Source organism: Rhincodon typus, chromosome 15 (genome assembly GCF_021869965.1).
Source record: "Rhincodon typus isolate 14 chromosome 15, sRhiTyp1.1, whole genome shotgun sequence".
Taxonomy (NCBI): Eukaryota; Metazoa; Chordata; class Chondrichthyes; order Orectolobiformes; family Rhincodontidae; genus Rhincodon; species Rhincodon typus.
The window spans coordinates 45269627-45296492 of record NC_063346.1 but is presented as its reverse complement, the minus strand read 5'-3'; the positions used below and the strand labels follow the sequence as shown (position 1 = coordinate 45296492).

The 26866-nt window shown below is 39.4% G+C and overlaps 1 protein-coding gene across 3 annotated transcripts in view; it reads left to right on the top strand.

Moving 5' to 3' along the window:
• LOC109915900 (rho family-interacting cell polarization regulator 2-like) overlaps window positions 1-19316 on the top strand; it is a 119894-nt gene extending 100578 nt beyond the window's left edge. For all 3 annotated transcript variants that reach the window (XM_048606095.1, XM_048606094.1, XM_048606096.1), the window contains exons 5-9: window positions 818-841; window positions 1610-1663; window positions 15626-15775; window positions 18942-19005; window positions 19282-19316. In XM_048606095.1, the coding sequence (XP_048462052.1) occupies window positions 818-841; window positions 1610-1663; window positions 15626-15775; window positions 18942-19005; window positions 19282-19301 (312 nt within the window). In that variant the 3' untranslated portion in view covers window positions 19302-19316. The remainder of the gene's footprint in view (window positions 1-817; window positions 842-1609; window positions 1664-15625; window positions 15776-18941; window positions 19006-19281) is intronic.
• The last annotated feature ends 7550 nt before the right edge of the window (window positions 19317-26866 follow it).

Sequence of the window (26866 nt, the reverse complement as noted above, 5' to 3'; positions counted from 1 at the left end):
TGGTTCACAAAGGACTTAATCATTTCAATGTCGTTTCTTAGCTTTCTGTTGTTTCTCTGTTAATTTGAAGCTTGGAATACAATGGAATGTGCAGAGACTAGCAGCACAAGTGGATTAGTTCTTCGCTTTGCTTTCAGTCCCAGTTGCACCTGTCTCATAAATTAATTTTTCATATTTTGCGAGACAGAAACATTTGTAGTACATGGTTAATTGACACCAATTCCATTTTGATTTTTGGGAGCAGGTAAGTAATTTATAGACTTTAAAATTTTGCCTGAGATTTTCATATTCAAATTAATAGCGAAATAGAATTGAGACTTTATTTTTAGAGTCATAGAGATATACAGCATAGAAACAGCCCCTTTTGTCCAACTCATCCATGCTGACCAGATATCTTGAATAAATCTAGTCCCATTTTGCCAGCATTTGGCCCAAATCCCTCTAAACCATTCCTATTCATGTACCCATCCAGATGCCTTTTAAATGTTGTAATTGTACCAGCCTCCACCACCTCCTCTGGCAGCTAGATCCATACACCCACCACCCTCTACATGGAAAAAGTTGCCCCTTTGGTCCCTTTTAACTCTTTCCCCTCTCACCTTAAACCCATGTCCTCTAGGTTTGAACTCCTCCACCCCATGGAAAAGATCTTGTCTATTTATCCTATGCATGCCCCTCATGATTTTATAAACCTCTATAAGTTGAAACAATGATTTCTGTTTTCCTTGCATTTTGAATGCCAACAATTTCCACTTTCGTACATTGCATTCAGTTATAAAAAGTGTCCATTATAATTCTTGTTTCTTTTTGCTTTCAGGGATTTCTATATGATCTTGATAAGGTAAGAATTTTCAGTATTGTTTGCTTTCTAACTCGTGCTGACATGATGAATTGAATAATAACCTTGATTTGACAAAGGTCAACATGGAAGCTTGTAAAGTATGTTTATGTGTTCAAAAGAAATGTTCAAATAATGACAGATTCAGTTTTGTGATTCTTAAATTCTGTTTCTTTTTCTCTCCACCTCTTGCTCCAGACACCAGGCTGCACATTGTTAATTTTCTCTCCTGTCCAAGACCACCCACCCTGTTTCTGAGTAGATGTTCTATAGCATTCAAATTCTCTATTTAAATAAGGGGGGGGAGTCTGAGTAAAAGCTATTGTGAATTCAATGAAGGACACTATCTCATTTTAACTGTTGATAAACAACTTTACTCCTGTTTGCTTGCCTGTACTGCTCTCTAACTGGGCTGTGCTAAATGCCTAACAAGTGCCTTGTTTCTCACACTTCTCTAAAACAGGCTTTCTGTGAGAACATTCTCATTTTTCCCATGCAGCATAAATCTGAAACTTGTTTCCAGAATTGTGTGCAAATCTTCAGCACGCTATGAAAAGTTTTGTATTTCATGATTTGGATGTATCCCTGACTCTGAGCACTTAATGAATTATATGTACTCTTGTACTGGAAAATATGAATAAAAATGTAGATTGATTTAAGTATAAAGGCATCTCCAGTTTGTTTAATGTGCTTCCAATAAAAAGACTTGCCAAGTCTGTTTTAACATTTTCTCTTTTTCTCTCTCTCCTTTTTGCCTCCTTCTCCTGACAGCAAATCAAGTCAATTGAAAGGTTTATCCGCAGACTGGAGTTTCATGTTAGTAAGGTAAGAAACTACAAACTGGTCAGTTCCTGGTCCACACTTGGGGTCTCACTGGGGAGGTGATAGCCTAGTGGTATTATCGCTGGACTATTAATCCAGAGACCCAGGGGACCAGGGTTCGAATCCTGCCGTGTCAAATGGTGGAATTTGAATTCAATAAATATCTGGAATTAATCGTCTGAGGATGACTCTGAATCCATTGTCGATTGTTGTAAAAACCCATCTGGTTCACTAATGTCCTTCAGGGAAGGAAACTGCCATCCTTACCTGGTCTGGCCTTCATGTGACTCCAGACTTCAGACCCATAGCAATGTGGTTGACATTTATTGCCCTCTGGGCATTTAGGGATGGGCAATAAATGCCTGCCTAGCCAATGACACCCCCCCCACTCATCCCGTGAATGAATAAAAAATAAACCTCACTTTGGGTTCACCCTGGCATACCTTCCACAACAGTGATAACTTCTGTATTTTCTTCATAATGTGTTTTGCAACAAATGAAATAAATACTTGAATGCTTTCCTTGTAAGTAAAGAATTACCATTGTAGCATGCTTTTGGCTGGAAATTTTAAATTATTTAATAGGTTTTCCTGTGACTTTGGGACATGTCAGATAGACCATCCTGTGTTTTCATCAGCCCAGATGTTGGCAATTGAGAAAGCGTCTAGTATATTTATTGGACGCAAGTTGTCTTGTCTTACAATGTACATGTTTTGACTTGTTTTTAAGTATTTAATCAATGAAAACTATTGATGACAACAGGCTGTACGTCAAAAAATCTGATGCAGATACAGGCATGCTTTGAGCTCACTGCAGGTCACCTTCTCAATGAGCCATATGTTTTGTAGCTCTTTAGCCTGAAGTAATAGATGATGTTTTGTGGACATGACTGTTGGGCTTAATTTTAACGTATAATCATCTGTTTGAGGGCTCCATTTAAAACACAATTGCTTCTTCGTCCCGCTGTTTGTTGTCTGTTGTAGATCATTTCTCATCAACCTGTTCAGCGATATTATTACATACCTCTGGTGCTGGTGGGGCTTGAACTTGGGTCTCCTATCGGCCTGGGTCTCCCCACAAGAGCCCCTCCTGCCTGTCATATGCTGGTAGATATTAGTTCCATGTCTATGATAAAGCAATGTGTCTCTTGTTAAACAATTGGACTATTGCTAAAGGAGCAATTTAAATATGTTGTATTATACTGCCTGACAAATATAACTAAAAGTGGATCATCCATTGTATGGGCAGTATCATATCGACACTGATCAAATCAAGAGGTGGTTTTCTCTGTGCTGCAACAGATTGAAAAAGTGGCTAATATCGGCTATGGTTTAAATAAACAGGAGTTTGTGTTGAGTGTCTGCCATTTAATGGAATATATTGTGGATGCTACTGAGTCATCTACTGGTACATCCCCAAAATAGAAATTTCTATCGAGCTACAGCAATTTGCTTTTAATAGTAATGTATGAACATTTTTGTACAGACCTCTCTGGGTAGGATTTATAATTCTGAAAATATTTCATTTGGCCTTGAGCTGGCTCCTTTACAGTTGAAATGTGAAATTTTGAAACTTCCTGCTGGGCATCAATGTGCAGGAGGCCTAGAGCGAAGCTTGAGCCTAGTAAAACCTTATTTGAGTTTCAAAAGGTTTTGAAATGAACAGATTCCGTTTTACAGGCACTTGCTGCCACTGCTGTGTTTGTCTAGATGGAATTATAATTCTAGGAGCTGATCTATTCAGTTAGGCATCGAAAGGCAACTATTCCATGGATCTTGTTTTTCTTTCACGGTTTATTTTGTGTCTTGTTTACCAGAGCTTGCTGGGCACCCGTGCTGTTTTTGATTTTAATTTTTTGGAATATTTTTCTGCCAGTACTTTGGTTGTAGCAGCCAACATTAACAAAACTATGAGCACCATATAAAATGCTGCCAATGAAGAAAATGCCTCGGAAGATTCTGGTGCATTGCCTGATTTAGATGGACAATAAATAACTATATGTGTGCGCGCGCACACACATTATATTGTATTATATTATATATATATAAAAATCCTAGGTGGGTGCTTTAAAGGTGACTGTCTTTGCTGCTCTACATTGCAAAATGGACAGTGTGCACCTGCTGTGGATGAGCCTCTAGAGAATATCATTTACAGGTTCTCCTCACCTTCCCATAGAAGTGAGGGTCACCAAGTTTTCATAACTGTCATTTGGAGAGCAAGTCATTTGTACCATCAGAAGTGCTCCCTCTTGAATGGGTGCAAATGGTAGCCACTTTGAATGAGGATGATGTTTGCTCATGGCAAGAGCCTGTACCTTCCTTTTTTTAATCATAGGGACGCTGTTGTGCTGCAGCTACTACACAGTTTTAGTTGATCAGCAAACTCTCCTATCCTGACTGCTGTTGGCAGAGCAGGAGTATTGACAGATTAATGATCAGCCTGTTTGGCTACGTTCTGATGCACCTTCCATGGCCAATCCATCCTTTGGGACTTCAATGCCAGATGGGGAGAGATTACTTTTTCCCAAGATGAAAACTTTATAAAAACACAAGTCAAAACATCTACATTTGTGAAAATTCAAGACAACTTGGGTCCAATAAAGGTTTTGAATGCCTTTCCAATAGCAAACTTCTGGGACGACGTGTAAACATTTGAAAGGATTGAGGAATATCTTAAGCACCACCCACTGTAATGACATCACATGGATGTGAGGGAGAAAATAGCTAAAGAACCCAGGTTTCTGGTACTGTGACTGACTCCACTAATGAGGGGTATGTCAGGTTCCAAGCTATCGATTGTAATCGGGGACTGTGTAGTCTGGGGCACAGACAGATGTTTCTGCGGCAGTCAGTGAGACATCAGGATGGTGCTTTGCTTCCTAGTTCCAGGGTCAAGGATGTCTCGGAGAGGGTGCAGAATATTCTGAAAGGGGAGAGTGACCACCAGGAGGTTGTTGTGCACGTTGGTACTAATGACATAGGAAGGGAAAGGGATGAGGTTCTGCAGAGAGAATATAAGAACTGCAGTGAGATGGATTCATTTGGTAAAGGTATCAAGAATGGGGAACTGTCATTTAAGGAATAGACCCTGGGATTCATTCCAGTTAGGGAAACTGGATTTGATATTAAGTCTGTGATTAGTGGAATTCATCTAAAGAAATTGTGACAGAGGCGGGAATTGTTTAATCATTCATGGGATGTGGATGTTCTACGTTAGGCACTCAATTATTGCCCATTCTTAATTGCCCTGGCAAAGGTTGTAGTGAGTTCCCTTCTCGACCCTCTGCACTCCTAGGGATGCAGAGACACTTGATGTTATTAAGAAGGCGTTTGACCCAAAAATAGTGAATGCGCAATGATATATTCCAAGTCAGAAAGGTGTGTAGCTTGAAAGGAACTTGTAGGTATTGGTATTGTCCAGGCTTAAAAATTGCAGGAGCTAAGTTAATCGCTGCAGAATTCCCAGCATCTTAGCTACTCTTGCAGCCACAGTATTTATATGACTAGTCCAGTTCAACTTCTGAACACACAGGATGTTGACAATGGGGGATTCAGGGATGGTAATAGTTGAATACATAAAATGCAAAGGGACAATGGTTAGATTCTCTCTTGCTGGTTGGAGATGGTCTTTGCCTGGCACTTTTGAGCTGTGAATATTCCTTGCCACTTGGATCTTTCATTATTTCTTTCTTTTCCTTTCTTTCTGTCTCACTCTCTCTCTATCTCACTCTCTGGGCTCCTGCTACCACGCGCTCTCTCTCTCATTTGCTCTCTCTCTCTCAACCCCCTCCTTCTCTTTCCACAGCTTACCATAGCGATCCATACTCCAGTGAGGCGTTCCAAGTCAGCAGCATAAAGTACACTGATTGCATCATCCCGCTGACTTTTACAGTGGCAACTGTTAGTGACTGTCGACTGCATGGTGGAATCCTTTTAAAACTAACTGGTTGCTGATTCCTTCTGAATAAACAGACTGACATTGGCTCGGATTATTTTGCTGGAGTCTGTGTTTGTGATAATCCAAATGAGTTAACCGTTTTCCTCATTCTCGATTCGTGAAAATTCTGTTAAACTTTCAATTCCTTAGGACCTAATTCTTTTCAGCTGGGACTTTGGAGCTACTCCAACTTTCATTCTCAGATGGGCTGAAATAGTTCAGTTATGGTGGCAGCTTCTAGAATGAATAGGCAGGGAGACTGAAGCATGGCAAACAAAAGTGAACCTGACACTCAAACCACTGGATAGGCCCAGATTTTACAGCTTACATCTGGAATTCTAAACTGTTCCAGATTGAGCACCCAGTTTTAATATGCTAATTATGGTCCCTCGTTATGGAGAACTTGGCAGTTGCAACGACTTGACATCTAGGGCAATGTTTGAGCTATGTCTTTGTCATACTCTGATCTGAATAGTGTTTTTCTTTGCTCTTTCTTTGACCTGATGAGCCCAGTAGGTTTACTTCCTGTGTGCAGTTTGATTTTGAGAACGACTTGGCACTTAACAATACAGTAATCCAGGCTTCAGCAACTTCCTTTCAAGGTGGAGCTAATGTAGTTTGTGTGTTTCCTCCACAAGCTTGGTGGCCATATTCATTTCCCCCACAATGACTTTAGCTCCGCACAGCACTTTCTTTATTTGTTCTTTGGATGTGAGCCTTGTTTATCCCGAAAAACGTAATGTTGAGCTGCTGCCTTGAACCACTGCAATCCTTCAAGTGTAGGGACACTCGTAGTGATGGTTAGGAAGAGAGTTCCAGGATCATAACCTTGTAACAGTGAGGAACACTGATATAGTTTCTGGTCAAGATAGGAAGTGGCTTGGAGGGTAACTTGCAGATGGTCATGATCCCATGCATTTGCTGTCCTTGATCTTCTAGGTGGTGGAAGTCATGATTTTGGAAGGCGCTGTTGAAGGAACCTGGACGAGTCTGTCTTTATACAAACATTTCATATAGAAGTCACAGTCTAGTGCCCAATATCAACTTTCTTTCTTCCTCCTTTCCTAACCCAGGGAATTGTATTCAGTTGTAGTGGCCCTATTAGTACTTTAATATAGCCAAGGCTACTTTTTGAAGCATGTTGACAGCATTTGAGGCAGCCCCCCCATTATCAATATTTTTTTCATAAAATTCTCCATTTGATAATTTGAGTAATAATTGCATTAGGAAATACAGGAGTGAATGCAAATTAAAAATCCAGTTAATGGACGGTTGAGGTGGAAGGGTACATTCAACTCGGCATTGGACAAAATGAATTTACCAGAAGTGACAATAACAGCACCGCTATTAGCCAGAAAAGCGACATAAGGAAAATAGTCGAAGCTTCTTGGTAATCCACATACAGGTCTCCTTTTCTCTCTAATTGATTGAAATGTCATCAGCAAATTTGAAACTTCCACACTACTACTGAATTCTGCTTTCTGAAATTCCTACTCTAAATGTCTCCTCCTCAAAAATAATCCAAATATCCCACTACCTGTATTACAATAGTAACTACACCTCCATTGTACTTGAATGGTTAATGCACTTTGGTGTGGCCTGAGGCTGTGGCATTACATACATTCAAGTTCTTTCTTTGACCAAGCTTTCAGTCTCCCCTCCTAATGTGCATGACTCCTGAAGAATGAACTGCATGACAAGTTCATAAGGAAGTCACTGAAATCTGGATTCACCACACATGATAATTTTCTGAGATGTTACATCTGGGTTTTCTTAAGTTTTAAATCAGCACTGGCCGATCTGTAAAGCCCCTCAATGCTTTCACGTAAAGATGATATGTAAGCACAAGTTTCTATTTGTGAAAAGGAAAAGTAATTTGGGAAATTCAGTCAGAATAGGTGGTGCCAGGTGCTCGGTTTTTTGGTACAGGTATGACCAGCTGCTCTAAAAAGCAAACGTTTATCTTTGTCAAAAGGATAAAGTGGAGCTGCCTACTACTGCTTGTGGCCACTCCTGCTGACAAGGTACACTCGTCTGTCTTGCACCATCCTCTCACATCCACTGCTGCAGGTCCACAGTCTTCCAGCTACACCGAGGTCAACCCCTCTTTCTGCTGCCCTCCACTTTGCCCGTTACAAGCAATCTCCAGCTTAATGTTTTAGCAAAGGTCTGTAGCTTGGGTTGTGGCTGGAGCTGTTAGTTGGTTTGCTGAGCTGACTGGTTTTCGTACAAACGTTTCGTCCTGTCATCTAGGTGACATCTTCAGTGTTGTCTAGCTTTCATTGAAGTGCTGTGTCTGATTGTGCTTCACAGTGCTATGTAGATGGGATCTATTTCAACATGTTTATGGTACCAGTGATCAAAAACCAGGCTTCCAGGAAATCTTGTGCTTGAACCAGCTGTATTGGATTTGTGTACACAATCTGATGTGGTGGGATTTGAACTCAGGTCCCCAGAATGTTACCTGGATCTCTGGATTACTAGTTCAGCAATAATGCCACTAGGTCACTGAAATCACATCCACATTTCCATTTCCTTTCATAGATTTTCAGTTTTCTGAGGCACTCTGGGAAGTAGATTAAATATAATGTCTAATAAAGCTTTTTATCTTTGTTACAAGTTCGAGCTTTCATCTTGTTGACACTGGTTGACTGGAATTACTTTGGATGCGTGCACCTTTGGGTTCTTTGAGTGCTTCACACTTTCCTGACAACTTCCTTAAGCTCCATACAAAGTGAATCTCAATTAGCTTAAAAGTGATATCAACAGAGCATGTTGCTGGCTCACTCGTAAATTTAATTAGATGGTGATAATTTTGCATAATCTGGTACTCTGTCCTTTGCATCAAATCGAACAAATTAAAAACCTGTATCATTGAGCTGTTTTCTGTCAAAATACATTTTCTTAAAGGAGAAGTAAATGGCCAGAACAGAAGCTTTCTGTATAAAATACTCCTGTTTCTTGTATTAATGTAGCACCTTGGCCATTGGGAACCCTAAGGTAGCATTATGATATATAAACATGATTGTGCATTAAAAGGAAGAGGCCTTCTCTCCTCTTGAGGCAACTCTACTGAATAAACTAAGTACAAATGTGGGCCAATCTCCTGAGACTCAGTTCCTGTTAGCACTATGGGTACACCTACACTACATGGACTGCAGCGGTTTGAGAAGTTGGCTCACAACCAAGAGTAATGGGGATGGGCAACAATGGTTGGTCTAAGCAGTGACACACTCATCTTATGAAATAATGAAAAAATAGTCCTGAGTTTGTGAACCACAGTGACAAAAGGTCTTTCTTTCTGCTTTGCCTCATAAAAATTGCTCAGCTTTTAAAACCAGCATTGCATTTCCTGAATCACATCCACAGCAGTGTGTGAAAAAAGCCCCAGTTTCTCTTTGAGCCTTTCTTTCCAGCTGCAGCCTCCCCTGTGGCATTTTATAGTGCAGCACTGCTATTGATGTGGTCCTACACATGGTCGACAGTTCTCACTGATGTAAACATTGCATTATTCGCACTGTGAGCTGTGTCTGCAATGGCCAGATGTGCTTTAAAACAAATGTGCACAAATGTGGGTACGTGCCATTTAAAATCACAGGCAGCAATTATTTCCCTGAGGCTGGTGAGTTTCTCAGTAGCTGGGGAAGATCAGTACAAACCTGTAGTGATGTAGCTGTTTTGATGGTGATTTGCGTGGTGATTCTCTTCCTGCCTCTGACTCCAAACTGAATATTAATACTCTGCATTAAATTATTTTGTTTATGTACAAGTTAACATTCCTGGTGTTGCAATGTTTTATTCTACCACTACATATTTGCTGCTAGCAGCAAGTGGATAGATGTGTTGTAGGTCATATTCACAATTGGCTACTACAGTGATGTGACCATGGTGAACTGGCCACTCGAGATCGTTCACTGGGAAAAGATTTGTTTGCTCGTGGGCCGTGGTACATGATTCAAATCTTCTGCTCTGGAAAATGCAGCTAAACAAATGTTCAGGTGATTTATTCTTAATCCAACATATTTCATGACAGGCTTTTCGTAGCAGTATTGTATGAGCCACGGAGACCCAGTCTTTACTTGTTTAGCATCAGTGGTCTGTAGTCCATTCAGTGAGTCTGTTCCTTTTCATTTTGACTTTGACTGCCTTCATGACTCATTTCTTGTGTCATTGCTCAGAATACATTGATGAGCAAACTCCAACGGCCAGACATTACTGGTCTTCTCAAGTAGAAAAAACACTGGGCTTTGTGTTCTTTAGGTTTTGCTGATCCTTTTTACATTCCTCTGATAGAAATTTCATGAATAAACTGGGAATCCATGTTAATATATTGGTTACTCAGTCTTTATGAATGATATATGAAATAATTCCCTTGCACTATCCAATCATTTGAGTTGAAATAGGCGACTGAGCAATGGCCAAATAAGAGAAACTCAAAGATGATGATGTCTGTCCCCTGAATGAGTTATATTGAAATGTTTTTGGGTTATGTCTTGTGAAGTCTGCATTATATCAGACTGATCGGTGCTGTAGCTCTGTCCTAGAATCATTGGATAATCTTGCATTGTTGAGACAGTTCGTCGTTCAATGTTTATATGCTAATTGCATATAAAAAGCATTTGGTTTAACTGCCATGGTCTTTTATTTGTGGGCCATGAACTCAACTATGCCCCAGTTACCAGTTGGCATTCATGTGGCCTTCAATGCATATGATGTCAGATCATCGAGCAAAACGAACTGACTGTGCTTTCCACAGGAACTTTGACAGCTGGCTCGATACCTGCACTGGGGTGCAAGAGGAGGGAGACGAGGTCATTGCTAAATGATATTTATGCGATTGAGTTAGGCAAAGAATTGAAGCAGTGTATTTACTGATATATTAGGATTGCAGAAACATGGCTGTTGTATTAGTGTTTATTAAATCCTTCGTGCATATTATTGTTTTCTTTTAACCTACTTTGAGCGCTATATTGTGAGCATTCTTGGAGTTTCCCAAACTAACCCAGGTATATATTGCAGCACATTCCATACATGCAGCACCCTCTGTGTGGAAAAGTTTCCCCTCAGGTCCCTTTTTAAATCTTTCCCCTCTCACCTATACCTGTGTCCTCTAGTTTTGGACTCCCCTATCCTTGGAAAAAGTTTCATTGCTATTCATACATGATTTTATAAGCCCCTATAAGGTCACCCCTCAGCCTCTGATGCTCCAGGGATAAAAGTCCCAGCCTATCTGGCCTTTCGTTGTCATTCAAACCCTCCAGTCCCAGCAATATCCTTGTAAAATTTTTCTCCACACTCTCTAGTTTAACCACAACCTTCGTATAGTTCTTATCGAATTTAAGCCCTTTCCTACAGCCACTTATTCAGTCTAATCTCCTGTGTAGGCATGGGAGGGGATTTGTGAACCCCTCTGTAGCTGGAAACGGAAGCAGGCAGACTCTGAAAGCAATGTTGTTATCTGGTCAATGTTTTAGTTCCCAGCCTCCATCCCACTCCTGAACCACTTATCTACAATTGGGCAGCAAGCCTACACTCTTACCATTAATTGGCTGCTTTTTTTTTAGCAACTCCCATGGTCTTCCACGCAGTATGCTCCACCCCTGCTCCCATTGGGTTTGATGGATAGGTGGGGTTGTGGGCTGGTGGGTAGGGTAGAGAGCAGTGCAGAGGCCCACAGGGAAAACCTACACTACGTTTTGTCTCAATTTATAAGTCTGGAACTGAACACTTAACCTTTCAATTCTCTTTGTAAAGATTCTCTTCCCTTCTGTTAAATTTCTTATCTTGTGGTTTTTTTTTTACCCCTTTTATCTTACTCTTCAAATATTGGAGACTGTCATCTTTTATTTACCTATTCGTAATCTTGCATAATTATATTGCCCTGTAGACTGTAATTTGTTATCAAATTGAAAATCACCCAGTTTTATGAGTCTTTGTACCTTGCCCTGAGTAAATACAAATGTCAATGTGGGGGTCTGTTATATGTTCTCAAAAGCCTTAATATCCAGCCAATGACCTGAAGCCCAACATTGCGTTAATGAGAATGAAAAGAACTTTGGATGCTGTAAATCAGAAACAAAAATAGAATTGCAGGAACTGAGGAAGGGTCATTCAACCTCAAGCATTAACTCTGATTTCTGTCCACAGATGATGCCAGACCTGCTGAGCTTTTCGAGCAATTTCTGTTTTTGTTATTGCATTAATGAGGCTTCATTATGCTTTTATAAGAATTCCTCATTTTTTTAATATTCCATAGCTTTTAAGATAAACCTTCGTACTGCATTGTTTTCTTTTCTCAGCATCTCTGAGACCCTGTTTTAATGTCCTGTAAACCTGCATCCATCAGATCCCTTTGTTTTTCCACAGCACCGAGCCTAGTTCCTATTCAGTTTGTAATTGCTACAGTTTTTTTTTAATTTCCAAAAAATGGATCAACTCCCAATTGCTGAAACTGACTTACATCCACTTTTCAGCCTGTTTGCAGTATTTTATCAATGAGCCTAATCAATATAAATTAGATTTTTGAGGGGCTAACAGAATATCAATTAAAGTTACCACTATTTAATAATTTTCTTACCATCATAGTAAGGAATATCAATTAAAATAATTTTTCAGCTATACGACACCCCACATTCTTAAACACATGAAGGCAGGTGTTTTGGTGTCTTGATCTCACTTTTACCATCTCTGACTACTGACTCCATCCCACACCCTGGCCATTGTTTGAGGCTGAACCAGACCATTCATAATTTTGCTGCTGTATTTGATCTTGTCGTTAACTTACAATCACATCCACTTTACCATCAAGATCACCTGCATCTACTGCTGTAACATTGCCTGTCTCAATGCAAAGGTGCTCATTCATGCCTTTCTAACCTCAAACTTGACTGTTATCCTACTGGCCTGAATGGCTTCCCATTTTCATGCTCCATAAACTTGAGGTCATCTGAATTCTACTGCCTGTACATGAACTTGCACCAAGTTCTCTTCACCAATCTTGCCTGTGCCTGCTGAACTACTTTAATTTCCAATCTGGCAACTCACTCTTGTTTTCAATCCTTTCCCTTTCTTTGTAACCTCCTTGAGACCTCCAACTCTCATGAGATAACTGTGCTCTTCCAACTCTGGTCTCTTGTGCATCCTCCATTTTAACTGTTTCACTATTGGCCATCCCTTCAGTTGCCAAGGCTCTAAGCTCTGGGATTCACTCCCTAAATCTCTCCACTTCTATACCTTTTTATTTTTTAAAAAGTTCCTTAAAATCATCAGTCCTAATACCTCCTTGGGTGGTTTGGTGTAAAATTCCTATGAAGTGCCTTGGACTATTTTACTAAGTTAGAGGTGCTATCTGAATAAAAGTTTTATTTTGAATAATTAAAATAATTAAAAGCTAGATTGAAAGTTGGCATTTTAAAGTGAACACTGCCAATGTTTTCTTTTAGTGAGGGTTATAGTTTTGCATGTACTAGTTCCCTCTGATACTTCATTAAAATTGCCCACTCTTTGTGCTAGCAAACGCTTACTGTTTGAGTCTACAATGATCACCTGAGTCCAAACTCTAAACCTGGAGGAGGAATTTGAATCGTACTCCTTCTAGTGACCAATCTGTCTTTTTCCTCTCTGTGCATGCTGAGTGAGACAATGTGGAATGTTGCACTGCTACTAGCAGGGAGGAACTGCTAACACAGCATGCACCATACTTTGCATTTCTCCATTTGCTGCCTTGGCTGCTGGGATGGGGAAAAGACGGGTGGGAAGATGAACATATTCTTTTTGTCCAGCTACCCTCAGTGAAACAATAGAACTGCATCAGGTACTTGGGAAGTACTGGCCACTTCCTAATGCCCAATTTCATGATCTAGCCAATTAACACAATTTTACATCAGGTACTTTTGTATCAAACAATTAAAGTTTTAATGAAGCATGTTACTTGACTACTTCCGAGCAACAGCATGGAGGAGAGTGTACCCAGGCGGACCTCGAGAGAGCCCTTATTTATTTTTTCGGGGTGAGCAGAGGACCTAACATTGGAGTTGGCAGATGCAGCGTTGGCAAGGTAGACCCAGCGGTGAAAGATTTGTCGTTGGTTGGGTCTGGCACTGGTGGTGGCAGAAGGGCAGCAGAGCAACATCGAGGTGGGACCAGCAGCAAGAGACCTGATTCTAGTGTTGGTTGGTCCAGCGCAGTCAGTGGGGAGTTGGATTATCAGCCCAGCAGTGAAAGACGGTGCCTGAGGATTGGTAACTTCAGTGTTGGTTGGGTCCAGTGTAGATGGCGATGAAGCAGCGGAGGAGGGATAACAGCAGAGGCATCTTTGATGATGAGCTGGCTCAGGACTGACAGACTATCTTTAAGCTATTCTTTTTTACCCTTATTCTTAAATCATTCAAAATGTCACCAAATTGTAGCGACCAATGAAAGTTTTTCACTGTATTTTATCATATTTTTCCTGCAAAATACAAGTTACAATAAAAATCATTCATTCAAAAGGGAGGATAGAGTAAGATCTATCATTTTACAAACATCTCTCTTTCTAATGCAGGGAATTAAATGAAGATTCAGATGATTGTCATTCTTTGTTATGCTGCCATTTGATCCCTTTATTCCCATGTTACGTAAAGATTTATTTGTGTTAGTTTCCTTGGTTCTAATGTTTATAGTTAGTGGCAACACTGTACCAGCTCATAGAGGACTCATTTGAAGAAAAGGTGTGTTCAATGAAGTTCTACATGATGTCCATTACATCTGGGGACTCTCTCATCTGGGCAGTGTGTGTCTGTTAACCATTGTCACTCTGATCTAATATTTAGTTTCTCGTGTAGAAATTACCAAGAAGCGGTGCCCAATGTGGAAGTATCTCTGTCGTTAAAAGTTTACTACATTTGATATATTTTTTAAAAGAAACTTAAGTAGGAATTAGAAAATCTAAATTCTCTAAATCTGGCCAATTGCAATCTGTACGATTTGGTTGAGCAGCTGGTCAGGAATGAAATGCCCAGGGAGGTGTCAGAACATCAACTGTTCAGATCCTGATACAGTTATGTGAGATGCAGCACCAGAAGATGTAAACAAATTACATCTTTATAATTTATATTGTATATTTTATGTCTTTGTGGCCATCCCAGGGTACTTCAGTGTAAACAGTTAGTTTTCAGGTGTTTATGTAGGTAGATGCGGTAACCAGATTAGGCACAGCAAGCTCTCATGTTGAAATGAGCTAAATGACTAGTAGTTTTGGTTCAGGTTAAATCTTGGCCAGAAAGCTGAGTCAGCTTCTCTAGCCGCCTTTGAATACTACAGTGGGATCTTGTACATTCTCCAGGATAGTGAGACGGCAATACAGTTCCCTGCTGCATCCAAAATACTCCATCACTTTAGGGTTAACCCTAATACCACGGTGTCTCGATATAGACTTGTGGTGTCAACTTTGATTTGTTTCAGTGTCTCATAAATATGAAGGAAGGAATCAGCTGTGTCCTACAAGAGCCCCTGTGGGTATAGTTAGTAGTCGCTTCCCATCCCACACACAATTGCTCACTTTTGGAAAGGAATTTCAAGGTATTTGTTGTCGATGGAACTGAGCTTCTATCAATCTGTGCCTTCAGGAGAGTGAGGGAAATGAATTGGGGGCTTGAGGAAGGTAGACACCTCAGTGCCGTTAGAAAAGCATCATTGTCACTGGTGTTGTCAGTCTAAGTCTTATGAGTTGATATTCAAGTTCATTGTCTTTAGTGCAGACAGATCTCTCAGTTATGATGCTCAATTATTTTTTAATGAAATGTGTAAAATATATAGGCCTTCTGTTGGTTCTTGATAAACTTGCATTTGTAAAGCACATGGATGAGTTGATCAAGGTTAGTGTACAACAGAGTGGCATGTGAGTAGACTCCCAGATATTAAAAATATCATGAACCCTATTTTGAAAACCAATGTTTTACATTATCTGCTTAATCAAGCCTAACCCTGGTTGTCACTTCAGTATCATTTTGGTAATGCTAACTAGTTTACTTTCTTTGCAATTTGTTGCAGATTGATGAGCTGTATGAATCTTACTGCATCCAGCGAAGATTACGGGATGGTGCAAACAACATGGTGCGCGCATATACTGTGTCTCAAACCAGCAAAGAAGCAAGGGAGAGCTTGGCTGAAGCTAACAAGGGCTACAAAGAATACACAGAGGTAAAACCAGAAGCTGAAATGTTAACTGGAAAATAAGAAAATACTGCTAAGTTTGGTGCACTCTCTTTCCAGAGGTTGAGCTGGATCTTTGAAGATAAATAAATCAACAGTTTCCTTGATGTTGTGTTGCTGAAAGACTTATGTGGATTAGGGACTGCCTCTATTGTTTGCTGACTACAATTCAAAACTATGTAACTGACTACGAAGTGCTTCAGAATGTCAGTGATCATGTGCATATATATGCAAATTCCTTGTCTATCTACTACAGATTTCAATATTGAATATTTACATGTTTCAATATCTTCAATATTTGCTATTTTTACCTTTTGATGTTATCTATGTACCTTGTATATGATTACAGTATTAAATCATGGTTTGACTGGTCTATTTATGCTTATAGAGTCATACAGCATGGAAACAGACCCTTTTGGTCCAATTCATCCAAGTTTCCCAAATTAAATTACGTTAGTCTCAACTGCCTGCGTTTGGCCCATATCCCCCTAAACATTCCCTATTCATGTACCTATCCAAATGTCTTTTAAATGTTATAACTGTACTTGCCTCTACCACTTCTGGCAATTCATTCCACATACGAACCATCCACTTTCTAAAAAAGTTGCCCCTCAGGTCCCTTATAAATCTTTCTCCTCTCTTAAAAATACATCCCCTAGTTTTGAACTCCCCCACCTTAGGGAAAAGATCTTGATTATTCATCTTATCTATGCCCCTCATGATTTTATAAACCTCTATAAGGTGAGGTTGTTGACTTGCATGCTGAGCTGGCTGATTATCATTCAGATGTTTTGTCACCATGCTAGGTGACATCATCAGCGCGGCCTCTGATGAAGCGCTGTTGTTTTACTCCACTCAGTATTTATATGATCTGGTCTGTTGAGGTGCTTTGTGTCATTTCTGGTTCATTTTTTGCAAGGGTTTGTATATGGGGTCTAATTCCACATGTTTATCGATTGCATTATGGGTGGAGAATCAGGCCTGTAGGAATTCCCGTGTGTCTATGGTTGGCTTGAGCTAGGATGGTCATGTCATCCCAGTTAAATTGATGGCCTTCGTTGTTTGAGTGTACAGAAATGAGGGAAAGTTCATTGTGTCGTTTTGCTGCTATCTGGTATATCCTGACCGCTAGTTTCCTTCCTCCTCCTTGAGAAGTTCAGGTGTATTGCAGTGGGTTGCGGCCCGTTTGAATAGTGTCGAAGAGCACCTATACAAAGTCTTCGCTAACAGTGGATACCCCACCAACTTCATCCGCAGATGCCTAGTAGATAGACAACACCAGGAGGACACAATATGACCTAATACACTGGCCACACTACTGTATGCCAAGAACATATCAGAACTGAGAACAAGACTCCTACGACCACTAGGAATCAGGATAGCACGTAAACCCACAGCCACACAATGACAAACACTCACAGGGACCAAAAACCCCATAACCACGACATGCGGGACCAACGTAGTATACAAAATATCATGCAAGGACTGCCAAAAACATTACATTGGCCAGACAGGAAGAAAACTAGCCATCAGGATACATGAACCCCAGCTAGCAGCAAAACGACACAATGAACTTTCCTTCATTTCAGTACACTCAGACAATGAAGACCATCAATTTAACTGGGATGACATGACCATCTAGCTCAAGCCAACCATAGACACACACGGGAATTCCTACAGGCCTGGTTCTCCACCCATAATGCAATCAATAAACATGTGAAATTAGACCCCGTATACAAACCCTTGCAAAAGAAAGCCCGGAAATGACACAAAACACTGCAACAGACCAGATTTCAGACACTGAGTGGAGTAGAACAACATCGCTTCATCGGAGGCTGCACTGATGATGTTACCTAGCATGGTGATGAAACATCTGAACTACAACCAGCTCGGTGAGCAAATCAACAGCCTCACCCACAACCCAAGTTAGAAATCTGCACAAGAACCTTAAACCCCTATAAGGTGACCCCTCAACCTCCTGTGCTCCAATGGAAAAAAAGTCCCAGCCTCTCCTTATAACTGCAACCCTCCAGTCCTGGCAACATCCTTGTAAATCTTTTCTGATCCTCTCCAATTTAATAATATCCTTCCTTATAGCAGGGCAACCAGAACTATAGCTGTACTCCAAAAGTGGCTTCACCAACCTCCCCGACCCTCCGTATCCACACCCACCTCCTTTAGCAAATTGTTAGTCATCAGGATCGAGCAACTTCTCCATTCTAAGCACTTCTGGCATTTCCATCTTGCCTATTAATTTTTATCATCAGTTATCTCTACAGTTCACTGATTTTATTTTACCTCCATCTCTTCCATAGCAAACACTGATACAAAGCACTTATGACATATTCCAGTCTTACCTTGCATCTCAAAGCACATGTCACCGTTTTCTCTACTAGGCCCATTACGTCCTACTTATTATTTGCTTCATGGAGAAGATTTTTGGATTACCTTTTTATGGTGACTGCTATTCTATTTTCACACACTGTCTTAGCCAGTTTTAATTCTTCACTTCTGTTCTTCTTTAAACTTGCATTAGATATGGGATTGTAACAATCTAAAGAAGTCCCAAAGGAGTACTTTTGAAATGTAGTTTATGTTGTAACGTAGCATGCAACTAATTGTGCATGGCAAACTCTCCAAACTCTCCAAAGCATCCATGAAACAAATGACTGGTTAATGTTTTAGTCATATTTGTTGAAGGATAAATATTGGCCATGACACCTCAAGAATTCAATGTTCTCTCGTGACTCGTACAATACTAATACAGTTTGGCTGGTTGTTTGGCCAATTCTTAAAGTGCTAAGGCTTCTGGCTGCTCAAATTCCTGCCTGTTTTCTGACGACAGCTGCAGGCCCCATCATAGGCCTTGAGAGACATTTCCTGCCTTTTCCTAGAGCTCAGTACCAGTAATTGAGCACCAAACTTGCCTCCTGCCTAGTTAGGGTGTTAATGTTTGAAGATTACAATGCATGAGCAACACAGATGCATTGGGATAACAGACCCAGGAAATTATCCAGTCACCAGATTCCCAACCCCAAAATAAAAATAAAACCTCTGAGGGGTATAAAATCTTAATTTAATGACTTTATCATTAATTTTGAAACACAAATGTTCTATGTTGTACCAAAGTGAAAAAGTCATTTCTTTTACCTAGAGTATGTGCACAATGGAAAGTGAGCTTGAGAACCAGTTAGGAGAATTCCATGTGAAAATGAAAGGTGAGTAGCTTTTTTTTCAATTCAATCTAAGTTACTGCAATTATAAAAATGGGCAAGTTTAGTGTTGTTAATACTTGGAGATTGCATTAATTTGGCTTGTTTCTGATGCATGGAAAATTGAAATTAATAACTACAGTGCATAACATAAGCTCATAAGCCAATTTGTAAACCTCTTGCGACAATCAGGAATTAATGCATACTGAGACTAAGGACCAGATTCTCATGGAAGCTAGAATACTTGTGCACCTTTCTGATGGATGCAATTTTTGCCAACAGCAAGAAGAGGGTGGGCATAATTCACCAAAAAGGGAAACCCAAATTCTGCACAGCCAGTTGAAGTTAGCACTGAGTTCAAACAGACCCCATGTGCAGGGACCTTGACCTACAGTGTAGGATTACAAATGGACGACATAGATTCAAATATTCTTGAAAAGTAGAAAATGTCATGATCTGAAGATTTTTATATCCCTGCCCTTTAAAGTCTTTTAATAAAGTTTTTTGATTTTACCCCAGAGTTGTTGTTATGAATGTTTGACTGAGTTTCAAAAGCTTCTGTTTTGAGGTATTGAGAGTTTATAGTTTGGCAGTTTAAAGGGGCTATTAAAGGATTAGTTACCTTTGATCTGGGGTTTGAATAGAAGTTTGCTTGTTTTCCTAAACTGAAGAATACTTGAGATTTAAAGTCTTCAATTGTGTTTTATGAATGAGAGTTATTTTCACTAACAAGTGTGAATAAGCGAGAAATGTTAGCTTTATTTTCATACTCGCATAGATTCTGACATCCATCCATAATGGATACTGGATTGAATGGAAATGGAGGGATTGAGGGATGGGGGATAAGTTGGCATTGTAGGATGTGAGAAACCATAAGGTGGGTGGTGTAGGAAATATGAAATGGCATGAAGGATATGATGGGCCATGAGTTGGAGAGGATGTGTGTGTGTATGTGTTGGGAGGGGGTGAGTTTGGAGGAAGATGAAAGCGCCTCTGAAACAATTGGGACAAAATCCAACAGAACCGAGGTAAGTCTTGTAATCTGTCTGCCTTGCACTCACCTGTCCCATCTGTTTTGGGATTCTACAGTCCTGATTCCACGGTGCCTGAGCCTTCCCAGAGCAAAACTCCAGGAAATATCCCAACTCAAGCTACTCGTGTCACTAATGTAAATCTAGGCCTGGATGTTACTTCTGTCACTAAAGTAAATGGTCAGAATATTCCTTGTTTCATCCGCAGTCATGTGAGCAAAACTCCAAGCTTGACTTTACTGACGAGTCAGGTTTGACAAGCCTGAGATTGTAATGATGAACTAAATCTTTGTTTATGTGTGGTATGGATCCCCATGTGTGGTTTCGGATTATGATATATAAAATATAACTCATTGTGGATTCTTATGCTTTGACTGCTGCACAGTTGGGCTCTCTTGTATTTTATTTCTCAGTCATGTACATCCAGGACACACTGAATCTGCCTTTTGTCAATCTCTTCGTAGGGCTCCCTTCAAACAAATTTTGCTTGGATAATATTTTTTTGAAAGATTGGAAGTTGTTAATGCTTTAAAGGCCATGGAGGTTCACATTAGGCCTCGGAGGAATCTTCATTTAAAATACATGGTGTTCTCTTTTTGTTAATTAACAAAACATGGCATCAGTTTTGATAGATGGTCATTGTATTCTTTGCTCTTGAAGTCATGACAAGTGATGGCTCCAGGCTCTCCTCTTCGTTTCAAATGAGTATAGTTTGCTGAATGCTTGATATGAAAAATAATTATTGTGGATCCTCATAGTAAGGGTTTTGTTCTTGAAATGCAGCATTTGCATTTGAATCAGTAACTTGACTTTATAAAGTGGTAACTGCCTGCTATAACACTTGCTGCCAATGAGCAATGTGGAACAGATAAATTACATCACCTACACATCTTGTAAAATGTGAGAGTAGAGTCAGCCGTACAATACCAGGCTGCCTCTGGCAGCTGAAATGTGGGTTACCAGGCAACAGATAATTACATTATCGTTTGGAGCTGCAGGCGGAAAACATATCCATGGTTAAAGATTACCATATGAGGATGAATAACACTGACAATCATTTCATTTTCCTTTTCAGTAAGTGAAGAAGGTAGAAAGTATTTGAAGTAAAAGTCAAATGAATCCAGTGCTGAAAGGGTAGAAGCAGTGTGAAATACCTCACTGTCGATCTTCACATATAAATATCAATTGCTTGTGAAGAAAGACACATTTTGTTGAAGCTTCTCATTTTACACTCATCAGTACAATTTGCAAGAATACCAATTCAAGGACGAAAACCAACATTTAAACTGAATGTGAAGAGAGTGCTGATTGGTAGGCAAGTGGAATCTTTCATTAGTAGAGGTGTTTCCATTGAGAAATTGCCACTTGATTGACAGTTAACCTCCATGTTTTGTTAAATTTTAAACCAGGTATGTTGATTTTGATTGGTCAGGGGATTGCCATGAGAAATGAATCAGCAAATACCTGTCACCTGTTTTATTGAGTCTAAAAATAGGTGACCCACATTCAGAGTCTACCTGCCTGGTCTAAAATTTAACAAAGCCTGGCAGTGTATTGTCAATCATTGTTAATTACTGTATATTCCATGGCAATGCCTCTACCAATCAGAGTTAATTTGTCAACAATCAAGTCTCTCCTCTCATGCAGTATAAATGCTGTCATTCCCCTCAATTTGGTATTCTTGCACATTGTTCTGATGAGTGCAAGATAAAAACCTGCAACAAAATGCTTTTTCTTCTGTAATACTCAAGTTCTGTACTACCGAATGACTCTTTGTGAAGAAGAAAACTACAGCAAAAAGGGAGAATTTGTGAAGCTCAGTTCACTTTTGCAATTTTATCTATTTGCAATTTATTTAATAACAACTGAATGTAATTTTTTTTTAAAAAAGTGTTTACAATTCAGTGTTCCTATTAACTAGGGAAGCTCATTCAACTAATTACAGCCTGGCATCATCATTACATGCCCTTGTATTCATTTCCCACAAAAAGTAACATATGGAGATCTTTGTGCTGAGATAAAATTTGTGTTTGCCTCTGAGTTCTCTAATATCATTTAGCCTTGATGTAGAAGTGTGCTTTCTAGTTGTCGCAGCCTTGTTTGTGCAGTAATATGCATCCACAGAATGGCAATCACATTGAAAGTTTTTTTTCCAAGTCTAGATACTTGATATATGTTGTGACTGTAAAATTTATCATGGAAACAGACACATGGGACCTATCAAGGTTCTGTACAAAACATCAGTGTTGATTTTGAAATACAGATTTTGTTTTTGTGATGGACCAATTTGTCCAACCCGCCAAGCAGTACCAGTCACTGTTTTTTATAAAAACAACTATTAAGTCTAGGTTCTTGTCAGTTTCTCCTAAAGCTTCGGCTTAACAAAGCACATAACTTTCTATTCCAGTAGCTGGTATTTTTACAAATCTGTTTTGATGCAAACAGCTCTAATTTTAAACCCAACCAGCTAAGCCCAGAGTAGTGATTGTATTTTGTACAATAGACCAAAAGTTATGTCATGCTATCGTTGATGTCTTTTGAATTGGACTGCTGCCTTTTGCTCAGTCAAAAGCAAGACAGTCTGATGACTTTGAATAGAACTGTTGGCACATTGGGAGCAGAGTGAAATCTGTCTTCAGTTACAGAGACTATTGGCAGCCACCTATAACAGTTCTTAGAAAGGTGACCAGTGATCCAATTGCTGAGATGATGATTGCTTTCCTTCTCAAGAACACAGTAGATCTTTCAGAAAAGTTGTGTTACCCTATCGCAACAACGCCAATAATTGGGCAGATAGCTACCAAGTGTGTTTTAATTGAACTCAGATTGTTAGAAAATAAATTGGATTCTTTTTAAGCTTCTTTTCTAAACTTGGACTATGCTGTCTTGAGAAGGTTACTTTAGTGCATGAGAAAATCAACTTTTTTGAGGTGGGGGTCAAATTTAATGTGATATCAGGGAAACATCTGCTCTAAATCTGTAGAGACGTTCTTCACAAGAGGCAATGTTAGTGAGGAGGCTGACACAGCAGGAAGTGGAGCAGTGCTTCAGCCAGGCTCTGTGTTTTTGTAATTAAGTTCAGCAGTGCAAGATTCTTATGAAAGATTTTTTTGGAAACCATTGTCACCTCATCACAGACTCATCTTCGTTGATTTATGAATTTTTACCCTATTAACTTTTTCTATTTGTGCAGATTGACTTATTGTGAAGGTGGAAATGCAATAATCGATGTTCATTTCAGCAGAAATGCCCGCAATGAATTATTTAATACCATTTGAACAATCAATCATGTAATTTGGGGTCAAGCAAATTTACAGTCCTAGGATGGAAGTAGATACTGTATTTAAGTAGGAAAAGCTTGTTGCCTACCTCCAGTCCAGAATGCTTCAATGCTGGAGCTGTTATTTTATATCTTATTGTTATGTTTTAATTAACAACAGAACTTAACTCACTGGTCCACTTTATAAAGCATGTCTGAAGTAATACTTAAGTGGAGGATGGATAGCAAGTTTTGTGGAGAGCTTCTGCCGGACATGTGTGTGTGAGTGTGTAAGGAGAATACTGGAGAATGTAAGCATTTTTAACTCTTTGATTATTAAATCATGACAATTCAAGTAAGGTACCTTCTGACACTATGAATATACCTTGTGTACTCCATTAAATCTCACAGCTATGTAATAGTCTTTAAGTGTAAATGCACAGGTATTTTCAATAACTTGTGCTGAATAGAGTTCTTTCAGACATGTTTAGGCAGTAAAGGGAATAGAGATTTCACGTAACCCACAAGTGATGATGCTGGCTTTAAACAGCCTGAATAAATATGCAGGGAACACTCCATCATTTTGTGATTGCTCTATTAATGAAGTATTTGAATAATATTGATTAAAGTTTTAAGTAAGCATTTCTCGCATCTCCTGCCACATCTTATTTATGTTGCACTCCATTCTTCAGCTACCTATGTTTAAAAGAGCATTGTCTCCTGCCCATAATTTCATAACTTTCAGAAAACTCTTGTGACCTGAAGTTTAACGCTACTTTTGTAAATATATCTTTATTGTGTACAATTCAACTATCCAAGACAAGAGAGTCAGAACACTGCCATGAAATTCCATTTACAGTTCTCTTATTTTGAGTTGGAATAAGTTTGAGAAAGGGCTATGTATTTGAAATGATCCATTGTGGGTGTTAGCACAAAGAGTTGAACTAAGGAATATTTTCATATGCTGCCTCAACAACTGTGGATATATAATTGCTGGCAATGAGGTATCCTTTCAGAATCTGTCTGCAAAGCACTGGCAGTCAATGGGACCACAATGGAAAACTGAATGTAAGCATTTAGATTCAGACTTGTATCCAAATGCAAATTATGGAAAAATAACCTGATAAACTGTAGACAGATTACAGCACAGAAAGAAATCATTCAGCTCATTGTGTCTGTGCTGGATTTCTAGAAAAGCTGCTTACCTAGTCCCACTCTCCTGCCTTTTCCTGGTACCCCAAATTGTTTCTCTTCAAATAAGAATCCAATTATCTTTTGAAAGCCACAAATGAATTGGTCTCCATCACAATCTCAAGTAATGCATAGCAGATCCTACCTTCTTGCTGTGTGTTGATAACATTTTTCCTCATGCCACTGTTCTGTTATTTACAAATCTCTGCTTTAAATCAGTGCTGCTGGTTGTCAACATTTTAAACCAATGGGAATAGTTTTGCCCTACCTACTTTGTGTGGACCCATCATGATTTATGAGCACTTCACTCAAACTTCCTTTTAATCTTTTTTCGAAAAGAAGCATCTCCTGTTTCTCCAACCTATTCATGTAACAGAAACTCCTTATCTTTTCCACACTCTCTTCAGTGCTGCCACATGCTTCATAAAATGTCATGCCCAGAACTGTCACAATACTCTTGTTGAGTCCAAGCCAGTGTTGTACACAGGATCTTCATAAGTTCATTGCTTTTTCACTCTATGCCTTGAATTATAAAGTCCAGGATTCCGTACACTTCATTTGCAATTTTCTCAACTTGTCATTTTCATTGACTTGTTCACATATACCCACAGGTTCCTCTGCTTTCACAATGACTTGGGTTGCATTTTCTTCCTTGGTGAAGACAGATGCAACATGTCCAGTCAGAACCCCAGCTATACACCTTGCCTCCATGTGTAAATTTACTTTTAAGGTTCCTAAATGGTCACTGTTCTCCTTTGAACACCTATTTTAAAATAGTTATGTGCCTATAGAAAAATTTTGGATTCTCTTTTCGGTAAATTCTGTCTTTGCCACTCTGCTTTTTTTCACTTTCCCTCTGAACCTCCCAGTGTACATTAAACCAGGCTCTCAATTACATTATCCAGTTGACATCTGTCATATTCACTGTTTTTCTGCTTTGTCTTCCTTTTTTTATCTCTTTGATCATTCAGAGAGCTGTGATTTTGTCTGTCTTACTATCCCCTTCATGGAATGAACTCTGACTGCTAGCAAACTGCCTCTTCTTTAATGACCGGCCATTGTTCTGTTACATTTGCTTTAAATGTTGGTTAGATTTCAAACTGCTGAGGATGGCTGTACCTTTAACCACTGCTAACTAGTGGGTGGTAACAATATGGGGTTGACAAAGACAGCCTATCATAAAAACAACTGCTGATTGCTTTATGATTGGTTATTCCAATGTGTTTGCCTGTCTGTTTTTTCTCATCTTGAGAAGAATTTTTGAGATTTCTTCCTCCATGTTTTGCTCCTGGAACTATTTTTGTCTGTGTGGCTGCTGGGAAGGAGGGAATGTCTAATCATGAATGTGGGACAGACTTGATGACTCAATTGTTCATTCTGCTCTCCATTTATACAAATGCACCAAGGTAAAGATTATGTAGTGTCTTACTTTAAAATTTCCTTTCGGGTTAAGTGGTTTGATGTTCTGGGCGCAGTACCTCAGAATGGATGCATTGGTCATGGAGGGAGACCAGAATAAGTTCAAACTTATTGATTCCATGATATCTTGAGGGTTAAATTGTAAGAGATTTTGCTTAAACTATGATTAATCTTCTAAATTTTGTTGAAATCAAAGAGTGATTTGATTGAAGTTTTCAAGATATTGGGGGTAACTGGTAGGGTGGATAAAATTATTTCTGATCTAGAGGATGCTGTCTATAAATTGGAGCAGATATTTTCAGGGTGATGTTAGGAAAGGGTTGTAGAAGTTTGAAAATTGTTTTTATGAACAGCGATTGATGGAAGATCAATTGTTTATTTTAAATTTGAGATTTTTTTTGACAAAAGGTATTTAAGGGATATGGAGGTAGGCCACATGGCAGCCACCGTTTCTTTTAATGGGTAGCATGTTCTAGTGACCAAATGGCCTTCATGTTCCTATTTATGCATATTGTGAGCTGTTTTGGTTTAAGTTTGGAGGCAATTTGAAAGATTACTGCTGCTGCCTGGACCCCATTTCCACTATTTTCTGACTATTTTACATCCTTCCCTGGCTCAAGATTGTAAATGATACTTTGTTCCTCAGCCAAAACTTCATTTCAAAATCACCTTTCCCCATGTTCTGAAAGAAAAGTTGACCTTCAGGCTATCGATCTTTGCCCACTGCCACTCCATTGCTAACCAAGGTCCTTGAGTTTATTTCCTAGGTTTGTGCTCATTTTTGTTCAACTCCATCTTTAAATGTTTTCGCTTGTGTTTCTGCCTACAGGGCACAAACTGCTGCATCGTTCTTTGTACACGTTGATAAATCTTCTGCAGATAGCGGTTCAGTTTTTCGTATATATGCTAATGACACTCACCTCTTAGCCCTTCTGCTGCTGTTGTACAATCAAGCTTCTTGATCAGC